Genomic DNA, 17,608 nt, shown 5'->3' on the forward strand with positions numbered 1-17,608 from the left:
AAATGTGTATTTTATTTTCTATAAACAGTAAAGTATTTATAACATGCGTTCGGTGTTCGGATATCTAGGAGTTGTTCGTGGCAAACTAGAATGCAGTATCAAAATTAAAGAATTAATATTATATAAAAATATGCAATATATAGTGATGGTGGACATATATTAGTAATATCTGTATTTGTCATCTTGACTCTGTAACTTGTGGTTATTGTTTTGACATGAAATGTACTGTAACACTTATTTAAAAACGTAATCTCAGAACCTTTACCTAACTAGTTGAACATGAGACAAACAGGTCATGTATGTATTTTGAATTATTTAAAGTTAAATAATTTTTTTTTAGGTTTGCTTTGCATTAAGGAATGGTACCTTGCATTTTGGAAATATGAGAACTACAATGACTTTTTATATGGGGGAATATATTGAATATATCTAAATTTTATATACAGGTTCAAGCACACCTGGACAATCCAACAAAGTACCATCTACAACATACACAAAGACAGCAAGTAAAGCAGTACCTTACACTTGGAACTAAGTTTTCATCACAACCTCTTTCATATCCACATGCTATTCAACCCACGGGAGTGAGTTCAACACTAAGAAATGGACACATGTCTCCTGCTCCGGAGGCTTGTACAAATGATGGAATGGTTACAAACTTACTAACTTTGGGATCCGGTCAAGAAAATGAGGTACTGGCCTTGTAATTATTAATGTATAATCAATAATCGAAGCATTGATTAAATAATGTGAAAAAAAAATTCAATGCAAGTCCCTGTAAAAATTCAAGACAAAGATGTGGCTGCTGTTTTGAGTAAGATACATAAGATACTTGCAGAGAGGGCACGTATGTGAGATAGATAGATAGATAGATAGATAGAAAGATAGATAGAAAGAAAGATAGATAGATAGATAGATAGATAGATAGATAGAAAGATAGATAGATAGAAAGATAGATAGATAGATAGATAGATAGATAGATAAATAATTGTTCCCTGTTCCATGGTTGCGAACATCCCTATCAATAATCTTCCTTCCAATATTTTCTTATGTTTACAACATTAAACATAATTGTTTATTTGTTGGTAGTTTTACCTTAGGAATATCGTTGAAACTCATCAAAATCTCACTACCCAATTACCCAGTTTACATTCATAAACTTTATGAATGACTTATTGATGTTCTACTTTGGTTCTGCTTTAGGCAGAGGGACCAAGCATTTTTCATGTCTGTGAGTTTGTTACTGTCAACTTTTTTAACATCAGCCATTTAGAACTGGGATATCATATAAATGGTCATGCATATAGGTGGATAAACCCCTCCCCTCCACCCCCCCCCCAAGCATTTGTTGATGAAGTTGGGCAAAAAAATAAGAAGGAAAACACATTTAAATAATACTAAAAAAAAAAAAACTATGTGAGCCAAATGCTGCCTTGCTAAATTGAATGAATCAATACTAGTTTGATGCGTCAGTTCTTTCTGTGTTTAAATGTATAAAAGGTTGAAGTTGTGCAATACCTTCTCACGCATTGATACCATTTTATATTCTGTAAAGAGAGCAATCAGATTAAACAGAATATTTTTAATTTGAGTTTCAGGAAAGGGCAATATAAAATAATTTTATGAAATGTACTTATGTCTACAACTAAACAGTTTTGAAAAATATAATTTTGTTTGCTAAATGTTTTGTTCTTTTTTAACATTATTATACATAGTTCAAAAAATATCATAAAATGTGCTATAGATTTTTATTAATAGCCATTAAAGTAATCGTGTGATATTACTCCTTATGTTTTTTTTTAAAAATATGGGACATTTTTAGTTAGATATATTTGTTGATTGTTCATATCAGTATAACATAATAAATCCCTGGATATATCTATTTTCCACTAGTCTACCCAAACTATGATTTTTTTCATATTTATGAACACAAAATCGCATTATACCTAATGTATTCAATATGTATCATTAAGTTGGTTTTATTTAAAGATCGTTTTTCTTTCAACAGATGGAAGAAGTTATTGATGACATTATGAGCTTAGAATCAAGTTTCAATGATGATGGCTTAAACTGCACAGAACCTTCATTATTGATGTCAAGCAATGTAAGTTTTTCAAAACATCATTTATATGTTTCCTAATTAACAACATGCAAAGGTGTGCAGTTTGTTTTACGAGCCTATATAAAACAACCAAATAGAAAAATATGTTTGGGTGTAAAAACTATAACAAAGGAAAATTTTATAGGTAGGTGCCGGACTGTATCTGTGAACTTTACAGATCTTTGCATTTTTTTTGAAGCAGGAAGATTAAAGAAAGAATCACTTCAAAGATAATAATTTAGTGTAGTAAAGGTTGTAAAGTAGGTCTTTGTTAAAGGAACAATGCAAACACCATAACCACTACAGACAAACCGTTTAGTAACATTTTTACTTCCTGCCTGGCATCACATGGGCAGCCGTCGACACATCCTCTGTGCCGGACGTTCTCTTCATTGAGAATGGCCAAGCAGTGCAGTGCAATGAAGTGATGCTTGGAGTGTTCTTTTAAGGACACAAAAGAAACGTTATTCTCGATTTATTGTTCTTCATTTCATGAACTGACTTTTCAAAAGTATATGCTAAAAATATTCTCCAGTAATCAGAAAAAATAGGTGAACTGAGAACAAAATTTTAAAAGTAAACAAGCTGGAAAAAATATCCAACTACAGTACTTTAGTAACTGCAACTTAAGGCCTAATATTTACAACTTGCTTGTCAATTTATAGCAGTTTATTCTGGCTTTATTTATGAATAAATAAAAGTAATTTTTGGTCAACTGGAGATATTGGGAGAAATGTTTTGACATAACCCAAACTGTAAATGCAACCAATTTAAATCATATTGTACCATCCCTGTTATTCCTCTTGAATTAAGTGTGTTAATTATTTAAAAAACACAAGCATCGGAATAGACTCAGGACACCGGTGGGACGGTGGTAGAGGGAGTGGGCCAATGATGAGATCACGTCAAATGCTCCACCTCAAAATGGGTGGAACAGCTGTAAATAAGGTGGTTACACCCCTTTACTGGAAGGTCAGCTAGCTAGCCTATCATGTTAGGTTGGCCCAGGCTTCTAGCCTATCATGATATGTCGGCCCACTGAGGGCAGACCCTGCAGGGAGCAATGTTTTAGTGCTCTCTGTAGGGTCCTAATACCTTGAACATGTCTTATGTTGCGCTTGTACTGTGATTATTGAACACAGCAGTAAAGGACCTAAAAAATATGAATGTCCCACCAGAATCAGGATGGTTGGGAGGCATGTGTGTCCCTCTCCTTCCCAGTACATGTACAATAGTGTGGGGGGTAATGCGAGTTGGTTCCATGTATTCATTGTTGGCCAATCATTTTCTCCTCATTCCCACACTAGATATGTGACTGGATATGAACAAGGAGCTGGACAGATGACTCCGCTGTATGGTCTGTAGGGGTGGGGATTGGGAGATAAGGAAATATGCAGTCGTCTCCCAAATTCCATTCCTGCTGCCCATATTCAATATGGTGTTTCACTTGCTGTTTTTAAAGGCATCAGGGGCAATCAAACCATGGAAATAACAGTATATTCCAGTTAAAAGACCATGTTTTTTTTCAACCTGACACAATCCAGTGATTAGTGAATTACCCTGTCTGACTTATCACTCTTTGGGTCAGGGACTGTTTGTCAACCCACCTCTGTTAATAGGGATCTGTGGAATCCAGTTGTAGATTACCTCCTGGATAGCACTTTAGTGCTTTCAATCTATCACTGCTGTCCATGTTGGAGAGGAAGTTGGGAGCAGAGAAAGTATTGCAAAGATGATGTCATAATATATATATATATATATATATATATATATATAATACATACGTAATATATATATATATATATATATATATATATATAATGCATATACAATATTTTCTCATAATAAAGCAGTTTACATTATGTATTATATATATATATATATAAGATGCCAAAATACCAGAGTATTGCAGTATGCAATGATACCTCTTTTTATTGGACTAACATAATATTTCAAAGACCATCTTTCAATAGTTTTCCTCTCTTCTTCAGGAAACTTTATTATGAGAAAATATTTCCATAAAGGACATCATAATAAACCATGAGACCAAAGGTCCTCCCTAAGATGACATCATTTTCCCCTAATACTCATTTTCCTATACATTTTATCCCACATGGTATTTTTAGTTTATTGTAAGTGTTAAGGCATCGTGGGAGTTAATGTCTAGCGTTAGTATAGGGGTTACTGGGATACTATAGTGCCAGCAATACAAAGCTGCCTCCCACCTCCCTCGTGACCCCCGGTAAATAAAGTGTTAAAACCCCTTTATTAACTTATCTGATCCCAGCGTCGATGTCCTTCGGCCCTGGGTCGACGCTCTGACTCCTTTCGAATCCCGCGATGAGCAGGCTCTAATGCGCATGCATTGAATCAATGCTTTCCTATGGGGGAAAATCTGACGCTGGATGTCCTCCTGCAGAGCATGACCTCCAGCTTCAGATACCAGACCAAAGGTCCGTTTCAGTCCAGGAAGCCCTCTAGTGGCTTTCTGGTAGACATCCACTGGAGGCAGACTTAGAGCTGCAATGTAAACATTGCAGTTTCTCGGGAACTGCAATGTTTAACATTGCAGCACTAAGTGCAAAAGAGACACTGCACCCAGACCACTTCAATTATCTGAACTGGTCTGGCTGCCTATAGTGTTCCTTTAATGTTTAGTGTTAATACAGTGTAAGGGTTAATGCTTAGTGGTAAATATTTAGTATATTCTCTTAGAGGAGGGATTTAACCCCTTAAGGACCAAACTTATGGAATAAAAGGGAATCATGACATGTCACACATGTCATGTGTCCTTAAGGGGTTAACAGTCCTGGAAAGCTGTTTCAGCTGCCCTTATTAAAACTGCAGTAGTTGCCAGTTGGAAGTGTAACTCCTGCTAATCTCTGGCAGATAGGAACATGTATGACCCTCGGACTGCATGGAGGTGATGCGTGCGTTTCTCATTTATTACAAGGAATATATATTTATTTATGATGACACCATCCATGCAATACAGGATTTTAAGATAAGATGTAAAATACAATGCCATGTAACAATATGGCAGTGAGTCAAAGATACCATAACGATTCAGTATTCATTGTTCATTTAAAGTTTGGAGGAAACGTAAGTAAAAACCCTTCCCCCCCCCCACGACCCTCAGATGTAGACTAACATTGTCATTAAACACCATTCGAAAAGTGTACACAATTCAGACAAGGGCATTGGATAATACAGAGAAGTGAGCAAACATTAACACGATAATATGCCATGCACACTAAAAGCAAGAAAACAGGCTAAAGCAGAGGCAAAGTTCAGCTAGCAGCCCAGAATATAACTCTTCTTAGTTAGCATTATTTGAATGGAAACACGGAGAGCTGCAAATAGCTACTTGTGTCTCATATCAAAAGGCTTTTAACAGAACATTGATATCAGGGCAGAGAGGGAGGTAAGTAAACATTTTATTTAATTCATTTATTCTAACAGAGCTGCAACTAAGCAGGATGAAATAACCCAGACAGGATTATTCACTAAACTGAGAATTTTAAAGCGACTTCAAGGTGAACTTAAAATTCAAGGTTAAAAATGGCCAAATTTGAAAAATTCAATAAATCTAATTACATCAAATTTACTTTGAATTCTCGCTTAAGTGAATAAACCTGATAGCTTATTTAAATTGTGAAAATCATGAAGATAATCCATGTTTAAATTGACTATACTAGCTGTATATAAAAAGAATAATAATGATAAAAAAACTTCCACTTGGGAATGAATCGCTTTACACTGTTCTAGAACAGTAATGTAAAAAAGTGGTTCACCAGCACTTTGAGAAACTTGGGGAGGAATGGCGAGATAAGGAGGGAGTATTATTTTATTATTATTTTATTATTTACATAGCGCAGTCAGATTCTGTAGCGCTGTACAATGGGGCCCTGATCTGATCTGAGTGAATTGCAAAACAAAGGCCAATATTACCAGTCTGAAAAAAATCTCAATCTATGTGATCTGGCCCATTTTTTGTGCATCTCAGCTCTTGCAAAGTACAAGTTTTCCAGACTGCTAAGAGAATAGCCTCCATCGTTTGCCTGCTATAATAAAAGTGTGCTAATTCTCCCAATCAGCACAGGAAATGTACATTTAAAATGCTTTCGTTTCACAAATGTGTTTTGCTGAAATGTATGAATGAAATGTATGACATAAAATTATACTGCTTAGCAACTCCCAGCATTGTCCCAGTACAGTTGCAACCACAATATTAAGCAATCCTTAACCTTTTTGCTTACGAGACTTTTAAATATAATATACGGGCTGTGAATATGTGCATTATCATGAGTATATAGTACAATGATTCACTTTTTCGCTTAATTTTCCCATAATATGAAAATGAGTTTTAACTTCAAATGATTGAGGACACAGAACAAAGAATTGCTAACAGGGCCTCATAACATTCTAATTATTTTGTTCATTAATGATTTATAAAAATCTTTCTTGCGAGCAGCATCCTTTATTTTATGCTTGGTATAATAATAGAGGCTGCATAAATAAGACTGTTAAACTTTAAGTTGAAAAATGTGCTGAGCTGCTAAAATGTTAATTATTGGATGATTGTTTAAACTGCTCGTCACAAGTGGATCCATGGTTGCAGTGTTACAGCGGACGGAAATGTAAAAATAGGAGTTTAAAAATTTTCAAATAGGAGATTTTGAGGGGAGTAAGAAATATGATATTATGGTTATTTTCTCCATTTTTTGTTCTGCTATATTATTCTACTATAATGAGGCGAGAACATAGATCCACAGCTATTATTCTACAATTCCCAAAATATTTTTACAGGGTCCCTACCACACAGCATAGAGAGACTGTGACTTAAGACATTGGGCTTGGACCAATGGGATGCAAGCATGTCTATTGACGCGCTTTGTTTCGCTTTCTGAGGACAGTTTCTCTGGATGGTGGGACAGATTACCAAACTAGGACTGATCAGTGGAACACAGGGCTGCTGTGTGCTATTGTCTTATGGCCCCTTTGTTCTATTGCATAATTACATAAAGCTCACAAATCAGTAAAATTCTCAATTCCCCCCAAAAATATTAAACATTTAGTTGCATAGCATAGCAGATTACAGGTAAAGTATACTGATCGTTTAGTCAGTAAAAATATAATTACATTCCTCAAAAAATCCTTGTAAAACTAATATATTCAGAGGCTTTTTTTTTTTTTTTTTTTTTTGCATTTTTCTAAATTTTGATTACAAATTTACAAAGCTAGTCCAGGGTTCTGTATTTTTGAATAAGCTTGTCTTGAGAAGTGAATTTGGACTTTGCACATATCAGTGGCCTACAGGCATGCTCATCTTTGTGTGGCCAGGATAAGAATTAGTGCAGAGGTGGGTGATTAGTGATGCATGTAAACAGATTAGATGTATTGGCTTGATAGTTGTGTTGTATTTGTGTGCAAGAGATAAGATTTAGCAATGGTGATTTAGTGAAGTTTGATGACAGTGCAGTGAAGCATGACTCATGTCTGAGGGTATGCTTCTGTTTATCTTGTAACTGGATAGTGAAACTTGGCTTGATAATTTGTTACGCTATCTTAAAGGGGCACTCCTGACCTCTATAGCATGTCAGTTGGCTGAAGTGCTATATATGTGACAAGTGTGTCCTCATTTTCATTTTACAAAGAATGCAGATTTCAATAGAAATTGGTGCTTTTATAAATTAACCTTGTTACTGCTTTCATGTTCTGTTTTAGATATACCTCCAATTTAAAAAATGCATAATTAATATCTTGCATTTTTTCACTGGGGTGCATATCTACTAAATAGGGATTACAAAAATGGATTTGGGCCATGGAGTGTCCCTTTAAATGTTGTCTTTCTTTAGCTAAAGTTTATTATCATTTTCACTGTACACTAGTTCTGCAGTGCGTGTACATTAGTTCTGATTGCTATTTAGATTCAAATTGGTTGGAGGAACGCTGTTTTACAGACAAGCTGCTATTTATCTTGTGCAAGTCGCTCCATTCATAGTTCTTTCGCTCATGAAGTTACTCACAGCGGACACTGGCATAGCGAGGGGGAGTGGGGGTTGGGACCGGCCAAGGCGGCACCTTTGGTGGCGTCAGACACAGGACCGGCGCTACCATCCTAATGGAGCACCCAATGGAGCAAGGATGTCCGTGTGACTGACGGGAGCACATAAAACCACTTTCCCGCTGGGCACTCTCTCTTACTCCTCCAGATTCGCGAAGTGAAAGCCTCAGAGGGGATGGTAGCTGCGAGGAGCAGAAGCGGTTCACGGCCAATAACTTTGTGTTAAGGGCTGCATGGATAGATTACCTCATATCCCAGCGGCCAAGAGTTGTGAAGAGAGAAGGCTGGTCAGTTTCACTGGACAGCAACACCTGGCCACTGGTAGGAACTTGTTTAATTTATATATCATTTATAAAAAATAAGTGTATATAAGCTAGTGAGTTTGTGTAAGAGCCCTAGTGTGTTAGTGTCAGTGTGTGTGTGTATGTTTGTTTCAGTAAGTGTGTGTTTGCTTCAGTGTGTGTCTGTCACTGAATGTTCGTCTCAGTCAGTGTGTGTTTGTTTGTCTGTCAGTGAGTGTTTGTCAGTGAGTGTGTATGTCAGTTAATGTGTGTGTGGTTGTCTGTCAGTGAATGTGTGTGTTTATGTCAGTGAATGTGTGTTTCTGTGAGTGAATGTGTGTGTGTGTGTGTGTAAGAGTCAGTGAGTGCATTTGTGTATGTGTCAGTGTGTGCATGAGCCAGTGAGTGCATGTGTGTATATATTAAAGGAACAGTATAGGTTCAGGAACACTAATGTATTCCTGGCCTTATAGTGTTAAAAATACATGTAGTGTCCCTGGCCCCATCTTGCCACCCTTAACGCCATTAAGGCACATTATGCCGCCCTGCACACTATGGGCTTAAACACTGCTAGGACGGCATAGTTCACCCTAACGACCGTTAGTACCGCTGGCCAAAGAAACTTACCTGGTCGGACGATCCTCGTTGTTCCCGGTCTGGGGGGACTGCCTGATATGCTAGACAGTTCCCCTGCCACCAGTCCGGCCATCGCGGCCCATGTGATTGCGACGGCTCTGCAATAATATGGCTGTCTGCAGCTCTGCCTTCAGGGGGAACTGCCTGAGATGTCAGGCAGAGACCCAAAGTGGAAAAACATTTTTAATATTTAAGAATAAAGTTAAAAATAATATATATTATACATGTAATAATGTAATATATATGTATAATATATTATAAGTTCATTAAAGCATGTAATTAATATATTATACATATATAATGCATATATAATTTAGTAATACATATATTAATATCAGAATACACTTAGACGTTTTGTAATATTTTCATTGTGTATTGAGAGGGGGGTGGCAAAATCAGAGTCCTTCCCGGGCCGCAAAATCTCTAGCTATGCCACTGACAGCGGATCTGCATCTCAATGGGGAGCATTCAGCATCTCCTGTAGAGCGTGGAGAAGCTGAACATCTGTGCTGCACACTGTACTAGGAAGCACCTCTAGTGGCCGTCTGTGTGAATGCCACTAGAGGTGTTGCTAGGTAGCAATATAAACACAATATACAAGGTTACATTTTTATGGTTTTATACCAAGATACAAATTGAAAAAAAAGAGAAAGATATGAACTTTACATAAATTGTTTAAGCAATTGATATATTTCATCATCATCTTTTCCTTCATTCCATATTGGTTTTATCTTAATAATCTGTGTTTAACATGTATGATAAATACATCCATCAGTTAAGTAAATCACCAGGAGAGAGATTTTGAAAGCAGCCATGCCTCACAATCTCTTTATTTACATGATTTATGGCCAGTCCTGCCCATTACATGGCAGCCATGAATGATAGCTGCACATTTAACCTAAGATTTCTCCTATTGGCTAAAATAATCATTGTAATCTTATAGGAAGGTATTTTATGAGGTTATTATGTTAGCTGTCCATGCATAGTTGCTCAGATATTTGTAGTACTTACTAGCCTCAAGCATAAAGCAGTATCCATGCTTTTTGGATAAATTCCCCCAATTATATTCCAGTGGGAGCTTTTCTGACCAAACTTTTATTGGCAACATTTGAAATAATGTCTTGGTTGTGCGTAAAAATGGAGAGAAATTGAATATTAATTTTAAAATAGGATACAAAACTTTACATTTGACTGACAGTGGAGGACTAACCCCATGCGCTCCTAGAATATAATAAAGACTGGATGAAGATATGTCACATGATTTACAAGGGATCGTGACATGTCATGGACGAGTTTTCTCTCGTTGAAAAAAATGCTGTTTCTCAAGGGTTTTTTATGACGTTTTCATCCATCTCAACTACAAATTTCATATATTAAAATTAGGTTTTTTTCACATTACTTTATTTTTAACTTTTCCAATATTTCACATTCCCAGCTCTCTCGACAAACCTTGCTAACGCTATACCTTAATCAGTCATCACCACAGTGTTAATGTATTTTTCAAGTACTAAGAGTTCATTCACAATTTGCACTTAAACAACAGTTTTACCTTAGAAGTTCTCAGTAGGCTGCTAACTATATAAGAGGCTTGCTGATTCTATTCTGTGATCAGTTCTTCTATTTCACTGGTTTTCTGATGACATTTACACTGATATTCAGGGATACTTAAAGCCTATGTTTCTCTTTTTCATTCTTTTTTTGCATAGTTACCACTTTCTGGCAGCATTCTGGATGTTTACAACAACGACCAAGGTATCACCAGCTCCAACATGGGACTTTCTAATAATTCCTGTCCATCCAGTATCGGTGTGAAAAGGGAAGTTACGGGTAATGTCTTAATACTAAATACTTTTTCTATCCCTCAATTTAACTCTATCAATAAATGAGGAAGCAAATATTTCAAAAATATCCAATGAGAACAAACCATTAATGGACATTTGTGACCTTAAATTTAAGCAAAGCACACTGGCAAAAAAGTTATTTTTTGTCGAAATGATTCTGTAGAGTAGAATGGAAGTTTTATTCTTTTTCGTTTCACTGAACAAACATCTTTCTTTTAAACTTGTACCACTTTAAGAGACTTTCATATTTACGATTAAAGTAAGTAGCTTTCTTAATAGTTTTTTTTAGCTATTTCTTTTGAAAAAAAAAAGTTACATTTTTAACATTGACAATACTAGTGTGGTTTATAATACGCACTCCGTTTTAGTTAAACAAGGCAAAGAGCAACTGATATGTTTACTCTATACGGAGTTTAGAAACTTGGAAACAATGCTGTCTTTGTGATGTATATGAATATCACGCATTTCTAAAATCAAATTATTTTGAGAAACACAAGATTCTTTCAAACGTTGGCTCAGGATCAACTGCATAAATTAATTATCTCCCATTAAATTTGTTTCATGAAGGAACAAATGGCTTTTTAAAGCATACAGAAAATCCATTCAATAAGTATCTATATTAACGGATTAACAGCTTGAAAAGTTACATTCAATTAGTCTTCAACATTCTAAAACCTTTACTGTTTATTAATGTCAGTGAATTGAAACACAGTGTTCTTTCAGTAGAAACATTCACAAAATCCGATTAAAATTTGAACTGGTAGATGGAAAAAGGAACTTCTGCAAATGGTTAGTCACTTTTGTTTTGAGATGAAAAGTACAATAAATCTTAACATAATGATTAGCCGCTTAGAAAAACACATTTTTTTCTTTACAGTGTAGAATTGTTCCTACATTTAAGTAGTAGGAATGTTATTCAATTTAGCCACAGACTCTGCAATATTTTTACTGAGTGCAAAGACAATAAAAATGTCTAATGCTGTGGTTTGCAAGTTAATATTGTATAGTTTTATTGGAAAATTGTGTTTTTATTTCAGTTTTCTTTTTTTGCATTAATGTAAAAGTCCAATGGGCAATCTACATGCATGTAGATGGGAGCCTATATGGCAATTTCCTGACTTTGAGGCCTCTCCAATGATTGCTCCAAATGTGTAACCACTTTGAACACTTTGGAGTGAGTCAGCTGCTTAATAAAGCCAATTTAGTTGCAAAGTCACCAAATGCAACAGGCTGTAACCAGAGGTGTATTTCGGTTAGACATGATTTAAAGGAATATCTGATTTAAATTTGGTCATTTATTGTGCACTGACTTATACATGAGGTCTACAACCAAGCTAGTCAGTTGTTCAAGTCAGTTATTTCAGGGGATATGCTACTTAAGGCCCAAATTTAATTTAGCCGGATATTGGAAGCTTTCCAAATGATTTAATATATATTTTCTTTTCTAAGCTTTCTAAACAATTTCATATTTTGGATATCTATATATATATATATATATATATATATATATATATATATATATATATATATATATATATATATTTAAAATATTCAATCATTTGGAAAGTTTATACAACAATATTAAATTGAGGCCTAATTCCCTATAAATGATGCATTAACATGGGTCCAGGAGATAAGTAGCAGTGTAGAATTAACAAAGTAGATATATAGTGTAATTGAAGTCTCCTCTCCATCACATACTAATTGGCTAATAATCTCTTTCACTTGTGTGTCTAGTTAACACAATGCTGTTCCTCACCTTTGTCTGAATACAGACAGGATTCAATGGCTACATCTACTACAAATTACCTGAATGTAGAATTACTTATGGAATGAACTTATTGTCTGGTGTTGTAACAGTTAATTTGGAGATTCGGCAAGCTGGTGTAAATTTCTTGGTTATTGTTTTTGCATGTATCTTTATTACTTAAAGGGACATTATAGTCACCAGAATAACTACAACTTAATATAGTTGTTCTGGTGTCTACTGCATGTCTCTGCGGGTATTTTAATGTTAACACTGCTTTTTCAGAGAATAGGCAGTGTTTACATTACTTCCATGCTCTGTATGGAGGCGCTGAATGTTCCCTATAGAGATGCATTGATTGGCTGAGATCATCACAATTTAAATCCTCAGCCAAGGAGGTGGTGGATGGTATGGGGCCTGCCACAAAGAGATCCGTGTGGTCCGTGCTGGGAAAAGGGTAGTAAACTACATTTTTTAATGGAAAGAGAGGGGGGAGGGTGTCAAGGGGGACCGGAAACCTAAATGGTGTTTAATGGTTGTAGTAAGACATGTTTGTATTCCAGACACTATAGTGTTCCTTTAAACATGAATGGATCATTAAAAAAAAAAGTATCAAATCATCGGTATCATGATAAAGTGTTGTAATACAACTATAGCAAACAATGTTCTTGTTATCTGTATGGTAAGCACATATTGTATTTATTAGCATCCATACACTGAGTACTGGGTTCTTTTAGCATAGTAAGGGTTTACTTTGCATATTGAAGTGCAATTTTTCCAGAAACTTGAATGGAGCAATTGCTACTCAGCAAGTAGGATAAACCTTTGAATGCAATCCAAAATCTTCCCCTAATTTCTACAGCCTCAAGAACAGTTAAGCTGACAAAATATCCCAATTGGAATTATTTTTCAACTCCGCCCATTTTGGCTTAGATCCTGCAACCTGCAACCTAGATTTTGAAACTCACCACAACGCACTGCTTACTAATTTCCTTCACGAGGAACTATAGAGTTCCACATTTTATTCATATCTATACAGTTAAAAGTTGAGCATACTGATATTGTAAATAGTTAAAAAAAAATCAGACACATTTCTAATCTTGTACTGTAAAATCAAAGCTTCTAAACTATTGCATTATTAGCTTTAGTTGCCAGAATTATGTTAATTTTGTTATTTTTGTCACAAAACAGATACAAGAGCAATGGCAAAAGAGAGACAGAAGAAGGACAATCATAATCTCAGTAAGTATTCAATTCCCAAAACACACAAAGTGTTCGTAAAAAGCAAAATTCTATTGTACCTAATGTGAAACAAGCAGCACATTTTATTACCTGTAACCTTAATGGGTTAACTATCAAGGTGTGTTACTCCACAAACATTTTACAAACTACGAGGAGTGGATAAAAGGCTTGTTGCTAGTAAGGAAGAATATACACAGTATGAATTTACGAGGAGTGGATAAAGGGCTTGTTGCTAGTAAGGAAGAATATACACAGTATGAATTTAATAGAAACCCATATAAATTAACATTGCGTTGGAATTTAACCCCTGTTAGACTACACAAAATTTACTCTAATTTGTCACAAATGTGTTGGAGATGTATAGTTAACGATGACTCCTTTTTACATATTTGGTGGGGATACCCCAAATTAAAAAATACCATCAAGTATCTGCAAAATATTTTAATATCCTTATTAGGGATTAGATTCGATTTATCTTCTCAGATGTTTCTTTTCAACATTTAGCTTCCGGGAAATCATATCCAGAATTGTTTAATTGTGCATTTATCCTTCGAAAGTTAAAATTCGCATTGCACGTAGATGGAAATCTCATGGTGGTTTAATATGGACAGAGATATTGCAACAAATAGATTACCAATATAGAATGGAGGTAACATTCTTTTGAGATAATTTTCAACATGTAAAATATCTGAAGCTCTGGGCCCCTTGGAAACATTTTAGAGAGAACAATAATGGTTTAGTTTAGGTGGGAATTTTCATTGTTTCCCTCACCCCCCCCCTCCTTACTGGACCTTGTATGTTTGATGAGTGACTGACAGTTTGGTGATGCAAATGTTTTCGAATATTTTTCTTTTTTTCTTTTTCTTTTTTTTTCTCGACTATTCGAATAAATACTTATTAAATTTCATAGGCATGTTGAATTTACATCTAAGAATACTTATGAAGAAAAGTCCCATAGTTTTTTCATACAAAAACTTACATTCTGAAATATGTATCTCATTCTTAAAGACATGTAAATGCTTATTTTTAATCTGATACTTTTTGTATATATGCTCTTTGTATTTAATTGACTAATTGTAATTTCAACTATTCTACAAATAAAGAAAAATAATACATTTTAAATAAATAAATAAATAAATAAATATATTTTTACAAACAAAGATAGATACCACAGTGGTGACAGCTTTGCGTTCTGTATAACAATGTTTCCGTTTTGATTCTCGGCAAGGACAACTCAACTTTTGTCTTATTAAATCAGCAAAATAAATACCAATATGCTGAGTAATGATCAATATGATTCTTCTAGAATGGTAGCAGAAAATCTTATGTACCTTAAAATTAACACTCTGAGCACTACAAACACTACAGAATGTTGCAGTAGTCATGGCTCCAGGATTACCCAGTATAAGTAGTGAAACAGTTTGCTAATGGCTTGACAACTTACCTGCGACTTAGCCAACACCATTGACCACCTCCATAACAGCTGAAAGCTCTCTCCAATGAGCTGAGCCCAACGCTGTAGGGCTTAGCTCATTGGTTGAGAGCAATCAGTTGATGCTTTCAACCAATAAATGTGCACTACAGGACTTCACTCAGGAGAGCTAACATAAGCTCTTAGCTGGAGCTTCTATCTCTCAGTAGAGGAATTTCCCTGACTGATGTCAGGCGAAGCCTAGGTACATTTTTAAACCATTAGCAAACAGTTTGACTACTTACATTTGATGACCTGTCAGGGCACTGCTATCTCCATAACCACTACAAAACACAGCAGTGGTTATAGTGCTTGGAATGTACCTCATGATACTTGATTGTAAACATTAATCAAGTTAATATATTTGATACTTGCTATATTTGTATCCAAGAATAAAAAACCCACAAAAGTTCCAAACTGATTTTTTATCAGTCCATCAACAAGACTCCTGGAGGTCTTTAGGAAATTCACTAACTTCACCACATGATTAATTATTGTTTTTGTATATATAATTATATAATTACTGCAGAGAATAAAGAAGCAAATATTTTAAGAGGCTGTGTTACTTTATATTTTAAGTTAGTCTGATGAAGACAACAAATCATTACCACCAGGATTCTTGAGTGCATAAACCCATCAATGAGTCATTACTTACTCCAGTGGTCATTTGTGGTACTACAAGTGACCAAAAAAGAAAGAACCAAAGCATTTACCTAAACAAGATTTTAAATTAAAGCAGCCATTGTTTCTTTTCTACTTTTCCTACCCTCCTCTTGTCAGCCTGCCCTTAGTGACATGAAATGCTTTTGCCCATTACAGAATAATTCACTATCATTTTTAGATTTACAAAGTCATTAGAAAATTAACTTGTTTATTTTTGTCTTAACAGTTGAACGGCGGCGAAGATATAATATTAACTACAGGATTAAAGAACTTGGCACGTTAATCCCAAAGACAAATGACCCGTGAGTCTGTGTGTGTTTGTTACAGCTTTTAAAAATAAAACAAAAAATAATATATAAATTTTTTTAGGCTGTTCTATTTTGTTTTACAATTATTGTTATGTATACATGCTGTCATCATGCATGAGTAGTCACACGATGCGATCTAACCAACATAGCTTTAGTATTTCAGTAAAAGCCAGTATCACAGCAATATTGTCGAAATCTAAAGGTAAAAAAGAGATTTCTTCTATATATTTGCTACCAGTTTGGACCAGCAGAGTGGTCTGTGTTTGATTTTAACCCATGCCTTTTTTACATCAATGCAAGTGCACTTTAAGTAATACTTATTTTTGCTCAATAAAATATGTATGATGAGTTGAAAATCACCTTTAAAAATATAAGTAATAAAAAAAATAAATAGAAAAGTATAATGGATAAATTAATTTCTAATGCAGCCATGTTTAAGATTTTTTTTTCAAAATGCCTATTTTTACTGATGTACAAGAAAATTGTCAACAACATGTTATTTACTAAATGAACCCTTAAGTGTTGCAATTAGTTACAGAATTTTTTGAGCATAGTTTATTTTTTTCATTATTTTACTATAATTTTACATATTGCATACAGAGTATTTTTGCAGACTCTGACGGTCAGTAAATTGGAATGTATACAAACCAATGCATAGAGATTGGTGCGAATATCCGTGTGTTAGGTAAACAAAAATGTTCTTAAAACTGGATACTTTTTACACAATTTATTTTTGACACAATGTACATTAAGTGAAAATGTATCAATAATTAAGAAACTATTGTGAAATAAATGGCAGAACAGGAATTTCTAAGAAGAGGTTAACTACGTAATACAAGTATCCTGAGAGCACATTCGTTTTTCAGGACCAAGACGGTCTTTTTTAACAATGGAATTCTCCTCCCAACTCTGATGAGATTCAAATTTAGAGAATGGGATGGAAAAAATAAGCTTAAAAAATGTAGTCTACAGCCCTTAGTAATGTACATTTTCCATTCCATTAATGTATAAGTACTGTGCATAGATTTTAATCTTAGCCTAAATAATAAAAGCAATTTTCACTTAAAATATTAAAATTGTAATGCTAGAATCATGATAATACATTTAGCACTCTCACAAAAAAGTCTCTCTATTAGTTTCTTTTGACACATATTTTCATTCTAGGATCAATTTTACTATATAAGGACTTCTTAACTATTCTATTAAAATTTCCATTCAGAAGCAATAATATCTAAGAATGAATAATAGCCT

General features: G+C 34.7%; 1 protein-coding gene across 2 annotated transcripts in view; it reads left to right on the forward strand.

Moving 5' to 3' along the window:
* Positions 1-17,608, forward strand: part of TFEC (transcription factor EC) — a 48,938-nt gene that overhangs the window by 23,285 nt on the left and 8,045 nt on the right. For both annotated transcript variants that reach the window (XM_063445095.1, XM_063445096.1), the window contains exons 2-6: positions 447-692; positions 2,009-2,104; positions 10,792-10,912; positions 13,865-13,915; positions 16,276-16,351. In XM_063445095.1, the coding sequence (XP_063301165.1) occupies positions 447-692; positions 2,009-2,104; positions 10,792-10,912; positions 13,865-13,915; positions 16,276-16,351 (590 nt within the window). The remainder of the gene's footprint in view (positions 1-446; positions 693-2,008; positions 2,105-10,791; positions 10,913-13,864; positions 13,916-16,275; positions 16,352-17,608) is intronic.

This window comes from Pelobates fuscus, chromosome 3 (genome assembly GCF_036172605.1).
Source record: "Pelobates fuscus isolate aPelFus1 chromosome 3, aPelFus1.pri, whole genome shotgun sequence".
Classification (NCBI taxonomy): Eukaryota; Metazoa; Chordata; class Amphibia; order Anura; family Pelobatidae; genus Pelobates; species Pelobates fuscus.